The 26,036-nt window shown below is 38.3% G+C and overlaps 1 protein-coding gene across 1 annotated transcript in view; it reads right to left on the minus strand.

Annotated features, from left to right (window-relative positions):
- Positions 1-7,803: 7,803 nt before the first annotated feature.
- RNF32 (ring finger protein 32) overlaps positions 7,804-26,036 on the minus strand; it is an 82,447-nt gene continuing 64,214 nt past the window's right edge. The window contains exons 8-9 of the mRNA XM_033931613.1: positions 15,280-15,447; positions 7,804-9,823 (exon numbers count right to left, since the gene is read on the minus strand). Of these exons, the coding sequence (XP_033787504.1) occupies positions 9,587-9,823; positions 15,280-15,447 (405 nt within the window). The 3' untranslated portion in view covers positions 7,804-9,586. The remainder of the gene's footprint in view (positions 9,824-15,279; positions 15,448-26,036) is intronic.

A 26,036-nucleotide genomic window follows, 5' to 3' on the forward strand; every position in this document is an offset into this window, starting at 1 on the left:
TGTACAAAAATAAAAATGATTTTAAATGATAAAATAATTACTGTAGTACAAAATTCTAGTAGCCATATTGATCCTGGAAACAAATAGAATCTGGAAATAGAAGAGATACTTGGGACTTCCATATATTCTCATCTTTAGTTAGCTGTTTATGTGGACTAATCACAATGATCATGATCAACCTGAAAAAATGTAGAATAAATGTGTAAACTGATTGCATAATTAGAGGGTGATTATATAAAATGGGAGCTAACATTTCTGCACTGAATATGAACATAAAAGATTAAAATACTGCATATACATGCACGCACAAATGGCAAAAATCTATTAAGTGCTATTCTGTAAATGTGTTTTATCTTACATATCATGTATTTTACAGATAGGCATACACACATTGGCAAAACTTACACTTATGCCTAACTTATAGAGGAAAATAAATTTACTTACGGTTACACATAAAAAATCCTTAGTTTTCAGTTAACAATATTCTATTAAACAGACTGTTCTTTTTGTCTCCTGTTTAAGTTCTGGGTATATTGTAGAAAGTCAGGGGTCTATAGGACAAAGTTAGTAGCCTACCTATGCGTAGCATTTGTAGGTACTTTTATATCTCCTGTACATCTATTTTCACCTCCTTTTCTGCAGGTATAGGGAAAGGGAGAAATGTGCATGCAGATTTGAAATTGTCATTTCCTGCATGTATTTTGCCAATAGGTATTTCTTTCTGCTGACACAAACGATACTATGAGGTACCTACCAGAACATTCAAAAAAGTCTGTGTGGCTCTTGGAGAGAAAAAAAAGCAGATAACTATGCAGGTGGTAATCTCCTCAATCCTCCCTGTTGAGGGTAAAGGCTGATGCAGTGAACCTCACATCTTGGAAATTAATGCAGTGCCCCATGGATGGTGCTATGTAGAGTGATGGGATTCTCAAACAATGGGATGATTTTTCAAGGGTTACTGAGCAGTGATGGTGCCCACCTATTAAAGATGGGAAGAATTGATTTACGCCACAGACTAGAGCTTTAAATTGGGATCATTGGAGATGGGTAAACAAAGTACACAGGTAAGTAAAAGCTCTCAGATAAGCAAAATATTAAATAGTTTTATAGACAAGGGGGAATAAAAGTAACATATGGAAAGCTTCATATACTAATAATGCCCATAGTATGGCAAATAAAGCGCAGTTACTTACCATAACAGGTATTATCCAGGGACAGCAAGCCTGATATTCTCACATGTGGGTGATGTCATCCATGGAGCCCCAGTATGGACAGCTTTAAAAGTGAATCGCCACTTTAAGAACTTGAGAAAGTTCGCAAACTGCCTGCACTGTGCATGTGCGAGTGCCTTCCTACATGATTCCACTCGAAGCTCCTCAGTTCTTAGTTTTTCACGGAGCTAAGAAGTCATGTATTTTTAACATATGTTCAAATTTTGCCTTTGTCTTCCCGCTCACGCAGTCATATTTTTTTCATCTTTTAGATATGTACTTTATTTGAGTAAAAAAAAAAAAATCAAACAGTTGACATTTTTTTCCTTGATTACTCATGAAACAAAAGAAATCCACTCCCTCCTCTTTTTTCCTGTTGTATTGGGTCCTAGTAAAGGTCCTAATATATATCCACCAGATAATCTTCAGAATTGGTCTATGATTAAGTTTAGTTCTATGCCAAAGGTTTATTCTATGTTGTTAAATGGTTCTGCAGATCATGGATTAGTGGAGGTACCACAGGAAATTTCCCTGAAAGATGTTTGGTTATTTAATGTCAAGATAGAGGGTTTATTTTTTATTTTTTTTATAATTCTTTATTGATTTTCAATTCGAGTACAAAGTGCAAAAAATTTTTACAAACAAATACAATGAATAGCACTTACATCCAATCAAATAATAATACAATATATATTCCCCCCTCTCTTCTACTACCTCCAATCAAATAATAATTCAAAATATATCCCCCTGCTCCCTCCATGGATGTGTATGAAAATCAAGTAGGAACTGAAGGCTTATACAATTAATCAGATTTAACAAATTCCATTAATGGACCCCATGTTGCTTTAAATATAAGATGGAGGGTTTATTAAAATCAGTCATAAATCAACAGGTTCTTTCACAAGAAGTTGTTGCTAATTAGAAAATGTAGACTCCAGTGTCAAGATCCTTGATAAAAGAACTTCTATGGTTGAAACACAGATTTCTGCCTTGCCAGCTGTTTCCACATCATCAGCTAAAGATTCCCTTAGCTTACATTTAAAAGTTGAGATGTTCAAAAATAATGCAAGATCTAAAAATCTGCGATTATTAAATTTCCCAATAACTCATTTGATATCTCCTAAATTCTTTTGAGGAACTATCTCAAAGAAACTTTAGGTTTACAAAATGTTGATTCAATGGTAATTTCAAATTATTATATTCCCAGGACTAAAAAAACTTTTCAGATTTAGGTGTGGATCAACTTACTACCACAGAATTTGACCTTACAGATTTTTTTTTTTTTTTTTTTTTTTAGAACTCTCAAGATGTAATTCAAAGTAGATCCACCCTATTGATGGTTTGGTCCACTGAAAGCGATTGGCTTCTTCAGGTATATTAGTGATAGGAAAAAGACCACAAACGGGATAGTACGCCTTAGAAAACCAGATGGGAACTGCGCAGAATCAGAGTCCGATAAAGCAGAACTACTGAATGAATACTTCTGCTCGGTCTTCACCTGTGAGGCACTGGGGCATGGTCCGCAGTTGCAGGCAAGGCCCAGCATGGAAGACCCGTTTCAGAATTTCGAGTTCACACCTGGCGACATCTACTACAAACTGGCAAGACTCAAGGTGAACAAAGCCATGGGACCAGACAATCTACACCCCAGGGTGCTCAGTAAGCTGCGTGATGTCCTGGCAGAACCGCTTTCAGGACTCTTCAATCTCTCCCTAAGTTTGGGGAGAATCCCCATAGACTGTAAAACAGCTAACGTCGTTCCACTGCACAAAAAGGGTTGCAGGGCAGAGGCTGCAAACTACAGACCGGTGAGTCTCACATCAATAGTATGCAAACTCATGGAAACACTAATCAAATGTAAATTAGATGCAATCTTGGATGAGGGGAATCTACGAGATCCCAGTCAACACGGATTCACCAAGGGTAGGTCCTGCCAATCCAATCTCATCAGCTTCTTTGATTGGGTAACAAAACAGCTAGACTTGGGAGAATCCGTGGACGTTGTATACCTTGACTTCAGCAAAGCTTTCGATAGTGTCCCGCATCACAGGCTGTTGAGCAAGATGAAATCAATGGGGCTGGGAGAAACACTAACTACATGGGTCAATGACTGGCTGAGTGGCAGACTTCAGAGGGTGGAAGTTAACAGTACCCTCTCTAAAACATCGGAGATGACCAGTGGAGTACCGCAGGGCTCAGTCTTGGGCCCGCTCCTTTTCAACATATTCATAGGGGATCTAACTCAGGGGCTTCAAAGTAAGATAACGTTATTCGCTGACAATGCCAAATTATGCAATATAGTGAGAAACGGCAATTCACCCGATAGTATGACATAGGACCTACATGTTGGAGCTTTGGTCCTCGACCTAGCAGCTGGGCTTCAACGCTAAGAAATGCAAGATCATGCATCTCGGCAGCAGAAATCCGTGCAGAACTTACACCTTGAATGGTGAGACCTTAGCTAGAACTTCAACAGAATGAGACTTGGGAGTGATCATCAGCGCAGACATGAAAACTGCTGATCATGTGGAGAAGGCAAGACAGTTGTTAGGTTGCATCCACAGGAGTTTCGTCAGCCGGAAGTCATAATGCCATTATACAGAACCATGGTGAGACCTCATTTGGAATACTGTGTGCAATTCTGGAGGCCACACTACCGAAAAGATGTGCTGAGAGTAGAGTCGGTGCAACGGATGGCCACCAGGATGGTCTCGGGGCTCAAGGATCTATCGTACGAGGAAAGGCTGAAAAATTTGCAGCTGTACTCACTCGAGGAACGTAGGGAGAGAGGAGACATGATCGAAACGTTTAAGTATATTACCGGCCGTATCGAGATGGAAGAAGAGATTCTCTTTCTCAAAGGACCCTCAGCCACAAGAGGGCATCCGCTCAAACTCAGGGGTGGGAAATTTCATGGCAACACCAGGAAATATTTCTTCACCGAGAGAGTGGTTGATCATTGGAATGAGCTCCCGGTGCAGGTGATCGAGGCAAACAGCGTGCAAGAATTTAAGAGCAAATGGGATGCCCATGTGGGATCCCTTAGAGGGTTAAGCCAAGGGAACCTGTCACCAGGAGTGGGATCCCTAGGATAGTAGACTTGGGGGTGGGTCAGTAGAGTGGGCAGACCTGATGGGCTATGGCCCTTATCTGCCGTCATCTTCTATGTTTCTATGTTTAATTTTTAAAACTTTAAGCATAAAAATGCCATTTTTTGTGGGGCAAAAATACTACTGTTTCCTGATTTGGCCAAAGCAAAACAATTTAAATGAAAAGGCCTTTTTGGTATTAAAACCTAGGGTGTTGACTTTAGGTACCACTCTTTTCCTTGTAAATGTATCTTGAAATATCAAGATCTTTTGGTGGGGATCCATTACAGTTGGAGCAATTTCTAAAATTGCATGAAGGCACGATTTATTTTGGGATTATTTCCAAGAATTTTCTTAAAACTATATAATGATATATATGGTGTCATCTCTCGCTAGATGTGGACTTGATGGAATGTTGAATTTAGAAGATGTTTTCTGCTGAATATATTTTTGTTGTATTTCCATATCCTGTATTCTATAATGGAATGTAAATATGCAATATAAAATACTCCCGAACTGACGTTCATGTAATGAAGATTATCCCTGTATGTGAACTGCTTTTATATAGTCTTTGCAGGCAGCATCCATCAAGCCCATTTACAAGCATGCCCAGACTGCATCATTTCCATGGATGTTATGCAACCTGCCCTGAATGTACGTCTGTATGTGTTCACACTATATCCAGCAAGGAATAACATGAGCAACACCTGCTACTGGTAAAGAACTTGTTTTAAAGCAGCATACTGTATAATTTTTAAGCAAATGTTGAAGTGTCTGTCTTTAAAGCTAGCACTGCACGATTCCAAAAATCTCACCAACAGAGGGTCCCGAGTAGACTGGAATAATGTTTCAGTGCTCTACATCCCCTCAAATGACAGATGCTCTATTTGTTTTAAATACAAGAAGATCTAAGCAAATGCTAGTTCCATTATCTAAGTTGGAGGATATAGTGTGCTTGGGTAAAATTTTATATTCAAGTAAGTGCACTAAACATTTTCAATCAGTTCACTTATAGGCCAAGTAGAGGCAGAGCCTGTGCTGATCAGGTGTAGAATGCTTTATAAGCAAGCAACAGACTCTTAAGTGGATCCATTACAATACACGTAGCTAATGTGATATAGCCACATTGCCTGATCAGCACAGGAATACCCACTCTCTGCACCCCCTTCATCATGGGAAAAAATATTTTTAGAATAGTATTTGCATTTGCAAATCTCAAACTTAGTGCAGGATGCCAGCACATGTCCCACAGTAAGCCATTTTTCTATTAATTATACACCATTTAGTATTGGGTGGGGGGAGGGTTTCAAGTATATAATCTTATAATGAATAATGGGCTTTGAAGGAGGGTGGGGAGAGGGTTACATTTGTATTTATAGGTTATAATGATGATGTTCAAGTGCTCAGATTAATTGTGTTTATTATGAATTTTTGTACACTTGATGAAAGTTTAAAAATGAATAAAGAATTAAGAAAAAAAAAAAGCTGTGGTTAAGCAAGTATTAGGGCTTAGCAAAAAGGACCCCTTAGAATTTGATTTCTTCTGGCATGAAGCACCAGCATTACTGCATCATCCAGTTATAAAGAAAGTTGGCAGACACATCCTTAAACAACTTATGGTTATTATTTTTCTGTCTTAAGTTGCTTTCTTCAAGTACAGAGTCAAGAGATGTGCAGACTTATGTAATCAAGAGTTTGTTTTTTTTATTCTTATTTTTTGAATATTATAATTCATCCATATTTAATGAGTGTACAATATTGTGTAACTCAGTTGCAGACTCCTCCTTTAAAGCATTTTGAATCTGAATTTTCCAACAGCAGCATAATTTTTTTCATGAGTGTGAAGACTTTTACAAGATAATAGATAATAGATATGATAATATTATCATGTATGATAATAGATAAAAAGCATCACACCCTAGTTAAGTGTACTGTAATGTCTCAGCCAGGTAGAACCTATCACACAACATTAACCCTGTGAGCTAAAACAGTAAGGGGCTCATAATTAAAAAAAACAAATGTCTAAAAAGTGGCCTAAATGGGTACTTGGACGATCAAAAAGCCTGATCGTCCAAGTACCCATAATCAAAGCTGGTTTTAGACGTATCTAAAACCAGCTTATGCCTTTCCCCTGCCTCTAAACGCACAGAGAGAAAAGAGGCGCTTTTAGAGGCGGGGGTGGCTGGGAGGTAGGCTGACCTAGACCTAGGCATACAACAGGTATAACCAAAGATTTTGACAGGTTGCCTAGTCGGCACTTATACATTTTGACTTAGATCAAGTCAAAACAGGTATAAATGCCGAAAAAGGGGACGCTGAGTTGATCGCTGCAGCTCAGCGGCCCTAGCAACCTGCCTATCGCTGCAGGAGAGATGACTCATCTCTCCTACCATGATAATCGTCCACCCACCTCCGAACCGTGGCACTTCAGGGTGAGCATTGGGGCAAGGTTCGGAGGTGGGTGGACGATCATCGCGGCAGGAGAGATGAGCCATCTCTCCTGCCGCGATGAGCCCCCCCCCCCTACAACAATCGGGCAAGAGGGAGCCCAAGCCCTCCTGCCCAGCGGCACACTAAGCCCTCCTGGCCCGGCGGCACCGCAATCCCAACCCACCCAACACGATCGGGGCCAGGAGGGAGCCCAAGCCCTCCTGGCCGGGCAGCACCGCGACCCCCCCACCTGCCCAACAACATCGGGGCCAGGAGGGAGCCCAAGCCTTCCTGGACCGTTAACACCCCCTACCCCCCACATCTCCCCTACCTTTAAATCGTTGGTCGGACGGAGGGACCTAAGCCTACTGGGCCTATTCTGGTTGGCCCAGGCGTCTCAGGCCCCACCTGTGGGCGAGATTTGAGCCACCTGGGCCAATCAGGCCCTATGGCCAGCCATTCAATGGATGGCTGGCCTGTCGGATGGATGTGCTTGGCACCTGTCCGTCTGACTAATGATTTAAAGGTAGGGGGGTTGGGGGGGTCGTGGGGTCGGTTTGTATTTTAGTGGGGGTAGGGGGTGTCACCGGGCCAGGAGGGCTTGGGATCCCTCCTGGCCCCGATCGTTTGGGCGGGTGGGGGGTCGCGGTGCCGCCGGGCCAGGAGGGCTTGGGCTCCCTCCTGGCTCCATCGGAATCGGCCAGTGGAGGGGTGAGGGTGCCACCGGGCAGGAGGGCTTGGCCTCTCTCCTGCCCCAATGTCAGCCGGGGGGGGGGGGGGGGGTGTCGCTGTTCACCAGGACAGAAGGGCTTGGGCTCCCTCCTGCCCGGATTGTTGTAAGGGGGGGGAATTCTGTAACTGGTGTTGTTTTTGACAGACACCGGTTACAGAATCCAGCTTTTAGGTGAAGGACTGGCTCCTTCTTCGCCTAAAAGCTCTTGTTTTGGGCGTTTGGGAGTTAGGCTTTTTTTAGGTTGATTATATGGTGTTAGTGTAGATGTAGTGGTGGTCTGGGCATTTAAACAGCTGAACGTAGAGGCAGGCCATTATTTAAAAAAAACAAAAACCTCCTTTTGGACATTTTTTTTTTTTTATAATGGACATTTTCCCTGCTTCTACTTTCAACGTTTAAGGCCTTAGGCCAAAAGGGGACTTAGACGGGTTTTTTTTTAAATTATGCCCCTCTAAGATTTTAATACAGACACCTTATAAATTTTCCCCAATAAATCATTTCCATTCCTTGTTTTATAATGTGATAGAATCTAAAACCTTAAAAATTAAAGACTATTCCTTTTAATGACTTAAATTTTGGAATTCAAATTTTAAAAAAGGGAGTAGAATATGTTATTGAAGCAGGAAAGATTGGATGTTTGACCTGAGTTCCCCAGAACCTGGAAGATAATTTCAACAGATTTGGTTGCTAATTTGGGAAGCATTACAGGTTAGTTTTAAATGTGTGAAATTGAGCACAGGGTGAGATTCCATGTTTGGGATGGTATGGGCATGATGGGATGGGGATATTATATATTGGGAAGGGGCAACTTATTATCCCAAATAAGGGAAACTTTACAAACACTGGGGGGATAGAGCTCACCTTAAAAGTGCCACATTTTTATGTTGTTCTTTTTCCTTTAGTAAGTGGATGTCTTATGAAAGTTTAATTACCCTAAGGGCTCCTTTTACTAAACTGTGCTAGCGTTTTTAGCGCGCACAAACCAAGTGCTAAACGAAAAATTCTAACACAAGCTCTATGGAGGTGTTAGCATTGTACCGTGCGCTAAAACCGCTAGTGCACCTTAGTAAAAGGAGCTCTAAATTGAACCAATATAGTGCTAGGTTGTTTAAACAGTTAAATAAAAATATTTTTAAAACACGGTGTAGATATTCAGTGGCACTTACATGGATAGGAGTGGCCTCTATTCAGATAAGTGCCATTCACTATAGCCCACTATGAATTTTCAGCAATATAAGCCAGGTAATGTAACTGAAATTATCACTGTCTGCTCCATTACTATCTAGATAGTGCCAGGGCAGTCTGGGGGCAGAGCTAAAATGGAGACTAGCATAAACCCCATTAGTGCTGAAGTTTGGTCCACTAACCTGGTATTGATCAGGATAAGGCTGTCTTAGCTCTATCTGGGTAATTACCCAGGTACCAGCCATAGTCTAGCCAGATAAGTGTAAATAGCCACTTTTTACCTAGGTAAGTAGCATTGTTATCCAAGTACAGTCTGGCACCATCTATCCAGGCATTAAAAAAAACCCCAAAAACCCTGTCGTGGCTCACATTTAAAAAGAACACTGACCACTGCAGATACATTTCAGGGAGCATGAACTTAATCTTAAAAAAACACCTAAGTGGTCAGCACCATGCGAGCTATCTACCTTTTTTTTGTGTGTGTCCATTACATGTGTTTTAGTGTATGTACAGTCCTCTGTATGTGGAATGGAGAAAGCACAGTTGGGGCATCCCAGGTATATATGAGGTAGATGCAGAGGTGCTGCTATTTGGCTCGCATCAATATGAGTAGTTTATACATTTGGCTTGGCTGCAGAAAACCAGATATAATCTGAAGCACTCAAACCAAATATATAACATAGTTATAGCACTGGCATTTTCTGTTTGTATGTGCAACTTGTATGTAGAAGTTATAATACATATAGTTCTATGATAATTAGATGTATAGCTTTAGCACTGCTAAGTAAAAGAACAATTTAAAACATCATCTTCCCCAGGCATACTCTTCGTATCATGTTCCATGTATTCTGCACATTCTCTGACTTTTTTTTTTTTTTAAGAGTACACCATCCTGGATCATGGATGTTAACTGATACTATTACACACATTTAGTTACATTAGCACATAAGAATTCTTTTTTGATAACAAGAACGGCACAAAGGACAAATATGAAGCTCTCCAAAGGAAAAGTCTTCAAACGCCTGCAGACATGTGTGATGAAATACATGGGAACAAGACAACAAAACTGTTTGACGAGAACATGGAGTGGTGTTTCCTGGACAGCCTTGAATATAATTGGTGAGACACAGTGGCATGATACAGATAGGACAATCAAAAATCTCTCGTCGAACTGCCTAAAAAAAGAGGAATGTACAATTAAGAAACAGGCTTGGAGATAGTCTGAATATTACACATCACATTAATAGCATACTGTTTATCAGTTTTTGCAGCAGAGACTATTGCAGGTGCTCTAAATACTTTCCTGCAAATAATAATCATGGCTGTAGTTTTGGAAATGGCATATTTTAATGTTTACTTATTACACTTGATAATTCACACAATTTTGGACCAGGCAAGTCAAAGTGATTTATAAAATAACTAGGAGGAAAGTGTGGCATAGTGGTTAAGATACAGCCACAGCACGCTGAGATTGTGGGTTCAATCCCCGTGCTGCTCCTTGTGACCCTGAACAAGTCACTTAATTCTCCACTGCCCCAAGTACATTAGATAGATTGTGAGCCCACCAGGACAGATAGGAAAAAATGTTTGTACCTATATGTGAACTGCTTTGAATGTGGTTATAAAAACTATAAAAAGATGGTATACAAGTCCCAATACCCCCCCCCCCAGATCGATGGGCTGTGACAGCAGTGACATGCCTCACTACACACCGCAGTCAATCGATCAGGCAAAAATTGTTGCATATATATATTTTTCACCTCCATATCTGGGACCCCTGATGGAGACATGCTGATCGAAACACTGACTGTGTCGGGTCCTGTTAGTCACTTAAGGTGATTCACTTGTGTGCAACAAATTGTTTATTGAAATAAACTTTGCCTGCATCTTGTACATTTGTTCTGCAGTTTTGTCTTTTGTTTTGGAAAGGAAAATACCCATTCAGGGAAGGGGATAGGTGAGAAGCATATTCCCATAGTGATTGCTGCCTTGTTCGCATCCCCAGCACTTGTGAACTAAAGAGAAAAACACTTTTGAAGATATACCACTATAATAGTCATCACACTTGCAGTTGTCTTAAAAATTTAGGTCCAGTAGGTATTTTTATGTTCCAGAAGGGCTTACATATTTGTACAAAAATAAACGAGTTAACATTGGAGTTACACTTGGGTCCCGTTTTTCAAAGTCCACTGCACTGACCACTAGGCTACTCATACTTGGTTGCTGCTTGGAGCTATTAGGAATGGTCATAATACCTGGTATTTGCTAACACTTTCACATCTTAGGAGGGGGGTGGTAAGTAGCCACTGAGAGATGGAAGGGTCATGCCTTCATCCCTCCAGAAGTCAGCTGATTAATCAGCTGTACCTTGGACGTGAATGAAACGGGTCTAGATTAAAACATCCTTTTTAGACTAGACGTTTCTTCCTGTTCCATACCAATGAAAGATGTTCTAATTTTGGACCCACCCTACTCCTGCCAAAAACATGCCTCCACATGCCCCCTTGCTATCTAGACAAACTGCAGTGTAAAATGCCCAAATTCTGCCTTTTCAAAACTGCAATTTGGACTTTTTTGGCAGGTGAACCTTTTTTGGCCATTTTGAGATGTCCATCTGCTTTGAACATAAGAATAGCCTTACTGGGTCAGCCCAATGGTCCATCACGCCCAGTAGCCTGTTCTCAAGGTGGCCAATCCAGGTCACTAATACCTGGCAAAAACCCAAAGAGTAGCAGCATTCCATGCTACCGATCCAGGGAAAGCAGAGGCTACCCTTTCTGTCTTAAAGCACAACTACTTACTGTAATAGGTGTTATTCAGGGACAGCAAGCAGATATTCTTACACATGGGTGATGAGACCGACACAGCCCCGGTATGGACACTTAAAAAGTGAATTGCAACTTTAGGTTTTAGAAAGTTTGCGATCAGCCTGCATTGCGTATGTGTGAGTGCCTTCCCACCCGACGCAGGCACACGGTCCCTCAGTTAAGATAAGCTAGCTAAGGAGCCAACCAGGGGAGGTTGGTGGGTTGTGAGAATATCTGCCTGCTGTCCCTGGATAACTCCTGTTAGGTAAGTAACACTGCTTTATCCCAGAACAAGCAGGCAGCATATTCTCACACATGAGTGACCTCCAAGCTAACTAGAATGGGATGGTGGGAGAGTTGGCCTTTAAGAAAATAAATTTTGTAATACTGACCGAAGTGCCCATCCCGTCTGGAGAAAGACTCCAGACAATAATACGAGGTGAATGTATGAATTGAGGACCAGGTGGCAGCTTTAGGAATAGATCAATAGGAATAGATCTAAGGAAAGTTACAGAAGCTGCCTACGGTCCAGAATGTGTAATGTTCTTTCTCCTGCATGAGAATGAGGTTTAGGGAAAAAAACTGGGAGAACAATCAACATTGAGATGAAACTTTGTAACAACTTTCGGTAGAAACTTTGGATGCACGCGCAGAACCACTTTATCATGGTGAAAAACTGAAGGGTGGATCTGCCACCAACGCTTATCAGTTAGAACAACAATTTGTTCAAAAATGGCGCTTGTGCAAATCACAAAAAGCAAATGAAATAAAAAGACTGTTATATCACCCAACTCTTTTATAAACAGCTTTGGCTCATATTTCAATACTGAGATAGAGAAGCTGCAAGCTTTGTAAAATGGCAGGCTGCTGACAATTTCAGAAACTTGGATGTTCCAACTAGAAATGTTTATAGCCCTCATATCTAGATTTTTTTTAAGGCATATGTAAACTTCATGCTTGCCATTTTATAATCTCTGCCAGAGACTGCAAGGTAAGCAATTCCTAATTCCTATCCTACAAAGGGCATAATGAGGAACATGCAAAAAACTATATGGGACCTGCTGCACCCTAGAGGAATAATGGGAAGGGAAGGAGACAGGTGAGGCACAAGAGGTATATGGTATTGGAAGGTGAGGGAGAAGTTGTGAACAGAAAGGGCAATCAGGCTCACAGATTCTCAGCAATCTCACAGTCAGCACCAATGCAAACAGTCACAGGAATATGATGCAGCAACACTTATTCATGATTTAAAACTAGTCTAAATCTAAAAACAGAATATTGCAATATTTGAATTTCATTTTCCCATGATAAGAAAATAGTATAAAGAAGGAGGGGGGGAAGGGTTAAGGGGAGGGAATTATTCTCTTTATCATATATTATAAATAAAATATTATAATAGATGATATTCTTACATGAAAATAACGTAATAAAGGGAGGGGGAAAAGGTTCATATTTAAATAATAATTGATAAAATCATTACAATATATATATTGTATAACTTTATAAGAAAAATAATTACAATTATATGATATATAAAACCATAAGAAAAATAAGACAAGAAATGTTATATATAAAATATATTATAAAAATATCAAGTGTATTGTTAAGATAATTGTATGAAAATTTATGACACTTGTTGTTAAATGGAAAAAAAATTCAATAAAAAAAAACTTAAACAAATAAAACTAGTCTAAATCCCAACCTTCATCTAGTATTGGATATACATTGACACGCTTTCTGGAATCAGAACCAACACAGCATTACACTTGGTACTCCCCTGTACTGCCCCCCCCCCCCCCAATATGACTCCTCTAGTCCTATACGTTTTAGTGGCTTAAAGGTTTTGACCTGCCTTGTAGCTAAATGGTATAAGCCAGTTTTTACAACAACATATAAATGCCAGGATTGATACCAATAATGTTTGTAAAATGATAGCCATAGTAAATTAAATGGATAGTGGTGGCAGTACTGTTGAATATATATATTAATTTAAATGGTGGTGCCAACATTTAAATGAATGTGGTGGTTGTCTCCCTTTAAGATATTGAATGCAATACAATGGAACAGTGGTTCTCTACTTTGTCCTGGAGATCCCATGGATACACATTTATCCCTGAATATTCACCATGGCTATCCTGAACCATGCAGTAGAGTACCTAGTGTGATTCTTTTGTTCATCTGCGCATTATAATCTATTTTACAGTGAGAAATGTCACCACTTTTAGCAGCGTGTTAACTCAGTTTTTATTTAAAGCTGTATCAAAATAGTATTTTCATGAATGTATATTGCTAATAAAGTAATACAAAGTTTAATTGTATAAAAGGCCTTATATAAAATTAGCCTAAGGGTTTTGATGGAGTCAAGAAGTACCGTATTTTTCACACTATAAGATGCATCCGACCATAAGATGCACCCTAGATTTAGAGGAGGAAAACAAGAAAAAAACATTCTGAACCAAATTCTCCCTGCCAAGCTCTGCACCCAACCCCAAAATCATTGCCAGGCTCTGCACCCTGTCCCCTCTCTGATTAGTGCCAGCTGACTAACAGTTTTTTACACCCCCAGTACCTTTTTAAATCCCCCCAGGACCATTCATTTGCATTTATACCTGCCTATTAAAACATTTCTAGGCAGTTGACAAAACACTGAACTTCACTAGTATAACTTTCTTGAAAGAGAGCCCTACTTCTTTCATTTAAATTGTCTTTCCCCTGCCACAGCGTATCCTCCAGGTCCAAAAATGACCGAAGCTCAACCTCCATTCAACTATCTGCTTTGTATCTAGATTATTTAGGTTTTCAAGCAAGAAAGTTTGTCCTCCATCCTCTCCCTTAAAACCTTTTGAGAGTGCTCGGTGCACCGAAGTTTGTAGCTAAACATCTGAAGATTAAGGAAAGGGAATTCGATCATCGCCTCTAAACCCCTCATACCCTACTACTACTAATCATTTGTATAATGCTGCTAGACGGAAGCAGTGCTTTATATTAAGCCCTCTCCTACTTTCCTAAAGTGATCATCCATCCCTTCACTTTTAGTATTTTTTAAATATTGACTTTAAACCCACCTTGTCTGTCACGGTGGGTCCCATTTTCTTCAAACCCTGTGCCCCAATGAGATGCAGGAGAAAGAGGAGAAATAGCACAAACCGCAACAGCAGCACTACTCTCACCCTTCATTTCTGCAAAACCCAGAACTCTGGGGAAGCGGGAAGCTCTGGCCACATGCAGCTAACCCTTTGTGCATGCATCTCCTCTATTACCCAGCTTCTGGTCTGGAAAATCGTGACGCGAGTAGGAGGCGAGGGAAACCTGGATCAGGAGTAATCAGGAAGGAAGAAGGAGCTTGGCACGAGCCAGGGGAAGCAGTGTATGAATGCTCTGGCTGGGGGAAGTGCTTGGTCGGTGGTGCCAGTTAGTCGTGGCTAGTGCTGCACACTGAGCGAGTTGCACTGTGAGGAACCTGCAGGGAGCAAGCGAGGGGAGGGGCAGTCTGAGTAGGAGTCTCTGCCGCCAAGAAAGGCTGTGAGAAGCTCAGCATCCAGTACTGTCTCTGCGCCGGGAAGAAGCAGCGCACCACCACAGTATGCCACTCGCACAGCTGGCCAATCCCTGGCCCAACATGCTGCTGGTCCAGCATAACCCAGAGAATGGGCAAAGTGGAGCTGATGCACTGACTCACAAGCTAGTGCAAATGTATGTGACTACATTTTAGCTGTGGTTTCAGCAGGTTTGGTCAAGCTACGTTATAAAATAGCCTCACAATGGCTATCTATTGGCTTCTAGCTTAAAAGACCTAATATGAAATTACTATCTTTAAAACCAACCTGTATTTTTATTTTCTCCCATTCAGCTTCACTGATTTCTGGAACATTTTTCTTGTCTAGCTGCTGAAGCACATTCCGATTCGCAGCTATGCAATCGTCAATCTCTGAAAAGAATGCCTCGATGTTGGTATCATAAGATCTCAATAATCGATTGCTGATTTCTTCAAACTGAAATGTAAACAAAAAGAAACCCAAATAAGACTGAAATGAGATCAGTGAAAAGAGTAATAACCAGTAATTCTCCAAGGAAAGGGTAGCAATCTGTGTAGTATGAATCATTTCTTTTATTAAATTTCATTTATCATATAGTATTTGTTACCAATTCCCCTAGGTGAGTGATAAAAATATAATAAAAACTAAACAAAATATCCAGAATAACTAAATACCAACATGCTAATATTTTAAAGTCAAATAATATAATTCAAAACATAAAAATTACATAAACACATATATACAGTCATGTGAAAAACTTAGCATATACTTCCTGTAAAAAAATCAAATTATATATTTAATATTTTACATACATGGCATATACCATTAAAATTAAGGCCTGAAACATCACCAAGTAGAAAGTATTTTATTTGTCCAATGGTGCTAAACTTATCCATTAAAGTTCTTTACTAATTTAGATCAAAGAGGATTGAAAAGGTCACTGTTATGCTAAAATCTATAACCCATGTATATAGAAAGTAAACTGTTGCCTAGAATGTGATGTGTTTGGTAGTGAATTTATTTGATCTTTATCTATAAATTCTGCTTGCATTTGTCATTTAATAGAAGGGTTTTTTTTTATTGCTGCAATTAAATCTTTTCAGATACATTACATTTATCTATCATCATAGCTAATTTCTTGACCCATTGTTTAAAAAGGTAAGACATTTGTGATTGACACAGCTGACTTCAGTATTTCCTCTCTTTTCTTATACCATGTGATTTCTCCAACAATTTTCATTTAAATCTCACCAAACAGTATAATGGTTCTTTAGGTTTGTTTAGCCGTTTGACTTCCTTTATCACATGGAGATGGCAAACATTCTGTTGCTAACTTGAAGCACTCCAAACTGCAAGGCTAGAAGGATATTAAACCAGTAAAAGCTTATCAACTGATTCACTGATATGCTGTAAATTCCACCCTTTTCATTTTGCTTTTGAGGGTTGCCATAAGTCAACACATTAGTAAGCAATTTGCTGACACTAAGATGGATCACTTAAAAAGTCCCCTCTGTACTGGACAAAGTTCACTGGGTGATTTTGTTTGTCTCTTTTTAACACCTAACTAGTATTCTGCTTTCTGAATAACTCATGGCTGTTCTACATATTGATTGCTGGTATAGAGACACTTTGTTTACAGGATAGTATACTATTAAAATTAGTGCATATTCTTCTTGGTTAAAAAAAAAAAAAAAAAAAATATATATATATATATATATCAGCACTGCTTTATCTATTTGTACGAGAGGCTGCTGAAAAGTTCTCAGGCCAAACAACAAAGTTGGGGAAGTCTCCATCGAGGGCTATACTTAGGGCTCCTTTTACAAAGCTGCATTAGGGCTTTAACATGAGGAATAGCGCGCGCTAGACCTTAACGCCAGCATTGAGCTGGCATTAGTTCTAGCTGCGTAGCACGCAGTAATATCCTGTGTGCGTTAAAAATGCTAGCACATCTTAGTAAAAGGAGCCCTTAGTCCAGCAATTTTCCACTTTTTCCATTCTGTATTTTTCCGACAGAACAAAAAAAAGTGGAAAATCATTTGAAAAAGTGTATAGCCCTCAATGGAGACTGCCTCAACTTTGTTGGTTGGTCTGAGAATTTTTCATCAGCCCCTCTGAAACATTAAAATATTTTAGAAAATTTTTATTGAGACTTTATCAACATTTTCTTTTTTTTTTTTTTTTTTTTTTTAATAATTCTTTATTCATTTTTAAACTTTCAACAAGTGTACAATATAAGTAATACATAGATTTACTAACATCACTTGATAAATCTATCAAGATCATAACAAAGGTATATATATCTAAACCCTTCTTCCCCCCTCCCTTTCCATACAATTATTTAATTGAATCAATCTTTGTCATATTTCTTTTTTTACATTTTTATTTTTTTTTTCATTTATATAATCCCTCCCCTTTCCCTTCCAATCATAAATAATGTTAATAAAATGGTGTTTATTCATTACAAAACAATGTCAATGGCCCCCATATTTCATTAAACCTTTTATAATTTCCATTTTGTATTGCTATTGAACGTTCCATTCTATATATGTGACATAGTGAATTCCACCAGAAATTAAAATTAAGTCTTGTGTGATCTTTCCAATTTGTAGTAATATGTTGCATGGCAACTCCTGTCATAATCAATAAAAGTTTGTTATTACTTGCCGATATCTGACTCTTTTTCCTCATAGATATGCCAAATATCACAGTATCATAAGTTAATGCTACAGGATTATCTAATAAAGAATTTATTTGATCCCAGATCGAATTCCAAAAGGCTAATATATAGGGACAGAAAAATAAAAGATGATCCAAAGTCCCTACTTCAAGCTTACAATGCCAGCATCTATTAGACATTGAACTATTTAATTTTTGTAATCTAACAGGGGTCCAAAATGCTCTATGCAAAAGAAAAAACCAAGTTTGTCTCATAGATGCTGACAGTGTACATCTTATTCTCCAAGACCAAATTTGTGGCCATTGAGATGCCAAAATTTGATGATTAATCTCAATGCTCCAAATATCCCTAAGACCATTTTTAGGTTTTTTATTAACCAATTCACTAATAACTTTATACCACTGTGCGGCCTGGTGACCCAGAAAATCTGCCTGGAAGCATAAAAATTCCATGCTGTATTGAAAATTTAAAGTTTTCCATTCAGGGAACCCTGCCTGAATGGCCTGCTTCAATTGCAACCATTTATAAAATTGTGATTTATTCAGTCCAAATTTATTTTGCAATTGTGTAAACTCAAGCATTTTTCCATTTGAAATAACATCATTTAAAGTTCGTATTCCTGCATTTAACCAATGCCTCCAGACAATCTTAGTTCCGCCAATCTGAATCTTGGAGTTTAGCCATATAGATTGATTTGTCGATTTACTAATAGGAATTTCAGTTAAATTACTTACATATCTTAGAGTTTTCCATGTATCTAATAAAAGTTTATTTTCTTTATACAATCTGGGCATCTTGATACTGAGAATGTGACAAAGATGTAAAGGAGACAGGAGTCGCCATTCCAAGTATAACCAATCTGGAGTGTATTCAATGAGATCTGGGAGGACCCAATACATACCTTGACGTAAAATATAGGCCTGATGATACCTATAGAAATTTGGGAAATTTACCCCACCCTCCTTAATTGATTTCTGTAAAGATACCAAAGCAATTCTAGGTGTTTTGCCAAGCCAAACAAACTTAATAATTATTGCATTCAATTTTTTATAAAAAGAGTTCTGAAAAAATACCGGAATCATACACATTTGATAGCAAACCACAGGCAATATCATCATTTTTATGGTTTGAACTCTTCCCCACCAAGATATATGTAATGGGTTCCATTGTTCACATAATTCCGAAACCTTTTTTAATAAAAGTTTTTCATTTTCTTTTACTGTATCTTCTATTGAATTTTTAATCCAAATTCCTAAATATTTTAATCCATCCTCTTTCCATACAAAAGGAAATGAATCAAACATAGATTTTATGCAATGCACATTAAGCGAAAGAATTTCAGATTTATTCCAATTGATTTTATATCCTGAAAACATTCCAAATCTTTCAATCAATTCTAACAAACATGGTATAGTTGAACCTGGATTGCGCAAATATAATAAAATATCATCCGCATAAGCAGATAATTTGTATTCCCATTCTTTCAAGGGAATACCCTGTATCCCCTTTGTCTGATTAATAGCTATCAATAAGGGTTCTAAAACAATATCAAACAGCAAAGGAGATAATGGACATCCTTGTCTAACTCCTCTATGTAATTTAAAACTCTCAGATAAATTATTATTAATGTATAATCTTGCCATAGGGGAGCTATACAAAGTTTTAATCATTTGAACAAAACCAGGACCCACACCAAACCAATCCAAAGTCTGATACATGAATGACCATTCTACCCTATCAAAAGCTTTTTCTGCATCTAATGAAAGAGCAAAAGCTGGTTCATTCATCATTTTAGTTAAATTTAATGTATGAAATGTCAATCTTGTATTGTTAGAAGAATGTTTGTTAGCAATGAAACCTGTTTGATGTACATCAATTATGTAAGGAAGAGCCTTTGCCAATCTTAATGCCAGTGTTTTAGCCATTAATTTTCCATCAACATTAATTAATGATATTGGCCTGTAATTTGAAACCATAGTGGGATCTTTATTTGGCTTTGGCAAAACAATCACCATAGATTCTGCCATAGTACTTTTAATACAACCTTTATTAAGTTGAAACTGATATAAATTTAGTAAATAGGGTAATAAAGAATTTTGAAATGTTTTATAGAATTCCACAGTAAAACCATCCCCACCTGGAGCGGATCCAACTCTAAGAGACTTCAATGCTGTTTCTAATTCTTTTAATGATATAGGTTCTTCTAAACTTCTTTTTATATGATCAGGAAGCTTTGGACCCTCAAGAAGATTTAAAAATTCCATACCTTTTTGAACTTTATCAATAGAAGACTCGGAAGAATACAACTCTTTGTAAAAAGCCAAAAATTGATTTAAAATGTTATTAGTTTGATTATGCATATTTCCTTTCTCATCTTTTATTGCACTTATTTTTATTCTTCTCTTTTTTGCTTTAAGATAATTTGCAAGTAAACTTCCTGCCTTATTAGATTTTCCATAATACAAGGTTTGCAGAGAAAACAAATCTTTCCTTGCCATTTTTGAAGAAATTTCATTATATTTGCCTTTAGCCTTTAATAAAGTTTGCAAATTTTCGTGATTCCAATCATCTATTAATTTGGATTCCAGCAATTTAATTTCTTTTTCCAAATCTGAAAATTGTTTAATAAGTTGTTTTTTAATATACGCAGAATAAGAAATAATATTACCTCTTATAGTAGCTTTAAATGCATCCCATAAGATTTCCGCATTAATATCTGCTGAGGTATTTATTTGGAAAAATTCCAAAATTTTTAACTTAATTTCTTCAAGAAAAGTTGAATCTGAAACCAATGTATTATCAAACCTCCATAATGATCTATTGTATTCATTATTATCTAGTGTAAGTGTAATCCACACTCCTCCATGATCAGACAAAATAATTGGATCAATGGAAGCTTGTGTCACTTGTTGCACTATGGAATTTGATACCAATATGTAATCAATTCTTGAAAAAGATTTATGAACTGGTGAGCAAAAAGAGAACTCCTGATTATTAAAATGAAGAATACGCCATATATCTTTCAAATTACAAGTATTCACCAAATTATCTAACCCTAATGATTTTATATTTTTGCTTGGTTTTTTATCCAAAAAAGGATCCATAACAGCATTAAAATCTCCAGCTACTATTAAATTAGAAGCAGCCAGTGGGAGTATTAATTTTTGTATATTAATAAAAAAATCATTTTGATTCGAGTTCGGGGCATAGATATTTAATAAAGTCAAAGTATTATTTCCCATTCTCATTTCCACTCGTATCCATCTCCCTAAAGGATCAAAATCTATCATTTTAAATGAAGCTAAACATTTTGTGTTCACTAATATAGCCACTCCTGCCTTTTTCCCTATTGCGGGAGCGAAAAAACAGTGTTTCACCCAATTATCTTCTAGCTTTTTGGATTCAACCACTGATAAATGTGTCTCTTGAATATAATACACATCAGCCTGTTGCCTTTTTAAAAATGCTAACATTTTTTTTCTCTTTACTGGGTGATTAAGGCCATTAACATTGAGTGAAAAAATTTTAATCTCCATCAATCCAAATAATTTTTACAAAAGTTCTTCCAATTATTATATCTGAACAAAAAACTGAAATCATTTGAAATGAATAAACACCACCTTCATTTATATCTCCCAATCCAACATCTCTACCCCAATCATCAAATCCCTTTAACCCCCCTCCCATCCCTCCCTCTCCCACCCTTAATATTGGCTGATAAAACCTGGAACTGCACATACAAGACCAAGTAAAGCTAAACTAAAAGCTCTATACAGACTTCAATTATAAAACAATATTGTATGTAATAATCATATGTATTTTTATAAATAATTTATGTAATATTCTCAAAATATTAAAAAATCAAAATAAGAAACTAAATAAAGATCTTCCACTCACATTATAAATGATAAAAAAGAATGTAAAACTCTGTCTGCTAAAAGTATCAGACTTGTAAGAAACCTATAAATGAAAATTAAGCATTAATAATATATTTTCCTTTTTTTTTTTTTAAATTATTGTTATTATTTATTTTTAAATATTCTCAAAGAATCCTACTAAACCTTAAACTAGAGTCCCTTGAAAATCTTTGCTAACTGAAATCTTTTGTACTGAATTTTTATCACAACCTCCATTAACTCATCATAACCTATGATCTAAATCTGCCACTATAAGCTCTGTATATTAATATCTTATCTTCATGAATATATTGCAATAACATATATCAGAGATTCTAATATCTTAATAAGATATGTAACAGCAAAGGAACAAATCATTTCAACTTTAAAAGTCATCCTTTGAGAAAGAGATATTAAAGGCTCACAGAGAAACAAACTGCCTTTTTCATCAACATTCCATTTCAGTTTCCATTCAAAATAAACAGAGCCAAACTGTCAGTTAGCAGATTCTCAAATATATTAAAGATGAATAACAAATAAAATCAAATAAAAACCAAGAAGAATCAACTCCAACTCCAGGAAGTAAATAAGTCAAATTAAATTGACATCGGCTGCTCCCTTTGATTTAAAAACATTTCCAACTTCACAGGCTCATCAAAGCTCATAGTTTTGTTGTCAATAGTTATTTTCATAATCGCAGGGTATATCAGGCCAAATCTAGCTCCGATTTCTCTTAACTTCGGCCTCATGTCTAGAAATTTTTTCCTTTTATCTGCCGTTGTTTTAGCGAAATCAGGAACGATGTGAACTTTGGCATCCTGACATTTTAAATTTGCATGTTCTTTAGCCATTCTTAACACCTCTAAAACTTGCTGGTGTCTTAGCAACTTGAAAATTATGGGGCGAGGACCTTTTAAAGTATCCAGTCTTTTCACTGGTATGCGATGAGCACGTTCAACTTCTATCGGGTAATTAGATTTGAGGGGCAGGACTTTCATCAAAAAATTTTCCACAAATGAAACCGGATTATTTTTCTCCACCCCTTCCGGTACGCCCAAAAGTCTCAAATTACTCCGTCTCATGCGATTCTGGCAATCCTCGACTTCCCTGGTGAGTGCAAAGATTTTTTCTCTGTCCAGTTTATATTGCCTTTTTTCTGCTTCAAAACTGTCCATTCTCATTTCCATTTTTGTTGTTTTAATCTCCAGCACTTCTGTTCTTTTATTTAAAGTCATTACTTCTTCCTGTATTTCATCCAGCTTTTTGGCGTTTTTTAGAAGAATTTCTTTTATCTCTTGTATTTCTTTCCAGAAATCAATGTCACTTTTCTCTCTTGACAACGGACACTTTGAGGGTGTTGCCGGCTCTGGCTTAGATCTCTTAACACTGCCGGTATTAGAAATCCCCATTTCAGACTTGTTTTGTTTTCCTGAAGCCATCACGTTGTATTTTCCTTCGTTTCTTCAGTTAAAATGAAAATTTTATTTCAGTATTTTATGTCATTAATGTCTGTATGTACAGAGCCTCTGCCCTACCCGACCATCCTCGTGCACTCCCAAGCCACGCCCCCTTTATCAACATTTTCAATACTGTAATTTAAAAATGTAGGTCAATATTTGCCAGATCACAATACATTTGTATCCACCAATGTGTCTCATGAAAACATGAAAACAGTGTGTGGCGTTCTTAATCATCATTGCATCCTTTAAGATCAGGGCACTATATGGCTAAACTCCAAGATTCAAATTTAAGGAGATTTGGGGGCCATTGATATATTATTGTAATGAATAGATACCATGTTTCCAATATAAAGAACATTGCAATACGGAGATGGGTTGGGGGGTTCTGAATTTTATCAAATATTTAGATCAATAGAACAGAATTTTTATAAAATATATTTGATTATATATATTATAGTAGGGTTGGGAGGGAAGGGATAAAACTTTATGTTTTAATGTTGAATATGATAGAAATTCAAGTGATGTATTCAATTTCAATGTTGATTATTGTTACACTTGATGTAAGATGTTAAAATGAATAAAGATTTATAAAAAAATAAATAAGATCAGGGCACTTAAATACAAATGATATGTTTATAGATTTAAATCTAAAAAAAGGGAATAAAACTGTGATCGGTATTGGTATAGCTTGGATGAAGCTGAGTTGACTTTCAGTAGTTATTATGGTAAATGTTCATTAATGGGTTAATTTTACAGGCAACTTGAGCATGTAGAACAGCACTCTATGTACAGAAACTGGCACTTACAAAATTGTCCCAGCATATGTACTAGAACTGTACTGAATATTCATATTCAACTTGATTCAGCCCCAAATAAATTGTACTACAGTATAATCCCGTTATAATGTACTTTAAGGGACCTGGCAAAACAGTCCGTTATATCCAGAGTTGTATTCTAATACTCTACACCAAAAGATGTTCTAAAACATTATGTCGTACTGTACGCAAATTACTGGAAAGAAAAAAATCTGTCATTTTCTTCTGGGCTGCATTTCTTTCAGAGGTTGATGTACGCATCGTTTTCCAATGCAATTAATCAGTACATCTGCTTCAACAGAATAATTAGTGTTATGTTCAATGTAACGCTGCAGCAGTGTCAACGCCATGCTTGCTTCACATGTAGATGGTAGCTCAGATTTGCTTATACCAGGGATCTCAAAGTCCCTCCTGGAGGGCCGCAATCCAGTCGGGTTTTCAGGATTTCCCCAATGAGTATGCATTGAAAGCAGTGCATACACATAGATCTCATGCATATTCATTGGGGAAATCCTGAAAACCCGACTGGATTGCGGCCCTCCAGGAGGGACTTTGAGACCCCTGGCTTATACCATAGTCACGTACAATATCCGCTTATGTTTTCATAAGAACATAAGAATAGCCTTACTGGGTCAGACCAATGGTCCATTAAGCCCAGTAGCCCATTCTCATGGTGGCCAATCCAGGTCAAAACCCAAGGTGTAGCAATATTCCATGCTTTTTTGTTTTGATTAAAAGAATGATTTCGCGTTTTAAATCTAATGTTATAAAATGATGCTTCAAAGCAGACTTCTCAGCTATTTTGAAAATAGCTATTAATGGGGATATGCAGACATTTCTAGTGCGTGTCGTAACCTTGACCTCATTGCTTATTGCATCCCTCCAGCTGCCAGTGTCATCTGCTGATGCACAGAGTGCCTGGTGATGAACAGCCACATAGACCAATCGGTGTTTCCTGCTATATTTAGAGCGTGACGTGTCTGCACTGCAACACAACACCCCTTCCCTGCAGTGGTGGCGAACACAACCCCCTCCCCCTGGAACGGCAGCAAACCCCTCCCCCCACATACTCTCCCGCTGCCCTAAAATCCCGGCCTTGACCCCCCCCCCCTGCAGCATGAGAGATGCCCATGGGAGGGGCCTTAAACAACTTGGGCCGATCAGAGCCTCAAGCCCCTCTCCATTGCATCCCAAGATGCATCGGGGAGAGGAAGGCCCATTTTAGATGATGCAGCAGCTGGGAGGAGAGTGTCCACATCCCTCCGGCTCATCTATATTGAGGTAAGGGGGAGGGGGACAGCGGAGACAGGGGAGGGGTCACTTAAAAGTGGGGGAGAGTGGGCATCTCTCCGGCTGTGGGGGGGGCAGTTGGGTCGCGGCAGGATTTTTAGTGCAGCAGGAGAGAGTGGGTATCTCTCCTGATGCAGTCGAGTCATTGCGGGTTGGTTGCAGCAGAATTTTTCGTGCAGCAGGAGAGTGGGCATTTCTCCTGCTGCAGGGGGGGCAGTTGGGTCACGGTGGGGTGGTCACAGTAGGATTTTTAGTGTAGCAGGAGAGAGTGTGCATCTCTCCTGCTGCAGGGGGGGTTTACGGCTGAGATTTTAGGACAGCAGGAGTGTGGGCATCTCTCCCACTGTTGTGTTTTTGTTTTTTGACAGCATTGACAGCTTTTTTTCTGCACATGTGCACATCGCTATCACCAGCGATGGGCACATGCAAATTTAGTGAATCTTCACTGCTGTCCGTTGACCTCATTTGCATGCATGATTTTTAAGAATGACTCAGTTTTTTAGATTCGGTATCAAAACGGCTGCGCGTTAGCAGACCATCTCTTTTTAACGCAGGTTTTTGAGAATCCTGGCCTCAATCTTCACCTGCTGGCAGAGGAGCGAAAACCCATCCTTTTCTGTGGCAGTCTGGAGGGACGCTAAAGAATACTGAAATAGAGGGTTAATGGGGATAGAATGCTGAAATAGAGGGTTAATGGGACAATGCTGAAAAGGGAAGCAGTGATAAGGACACAGAGAGGGAGCAATGCTGAAGGGAGATAATGCTGAAAAAAGGGGCAAAGATAAGGACATTGAGAGGACAGATGGTGAACATAGGGGGAGGATAAGGACAGGAACGTAATGAAGGTTCTGAAAAAGAAGTGAGATAGGGACATAGGTGAGGTGGGCACACAGAAGGGTGATGC

This window comes from Geotrypetes seraphini, chromosome 2 (assembly GCF_902459505.1).
Source record: "Geotrypetes seraphini chromosome 2, aGeoSer1.1, whole genome shotgun sequence".
Classification (NCBI taxonomy): Eukaryota; Metazoa; Chordata; class Amphibia; order Gymnophiona; family Dermophiidae; genus Geotrypetes; species Geotrypetes seraphini.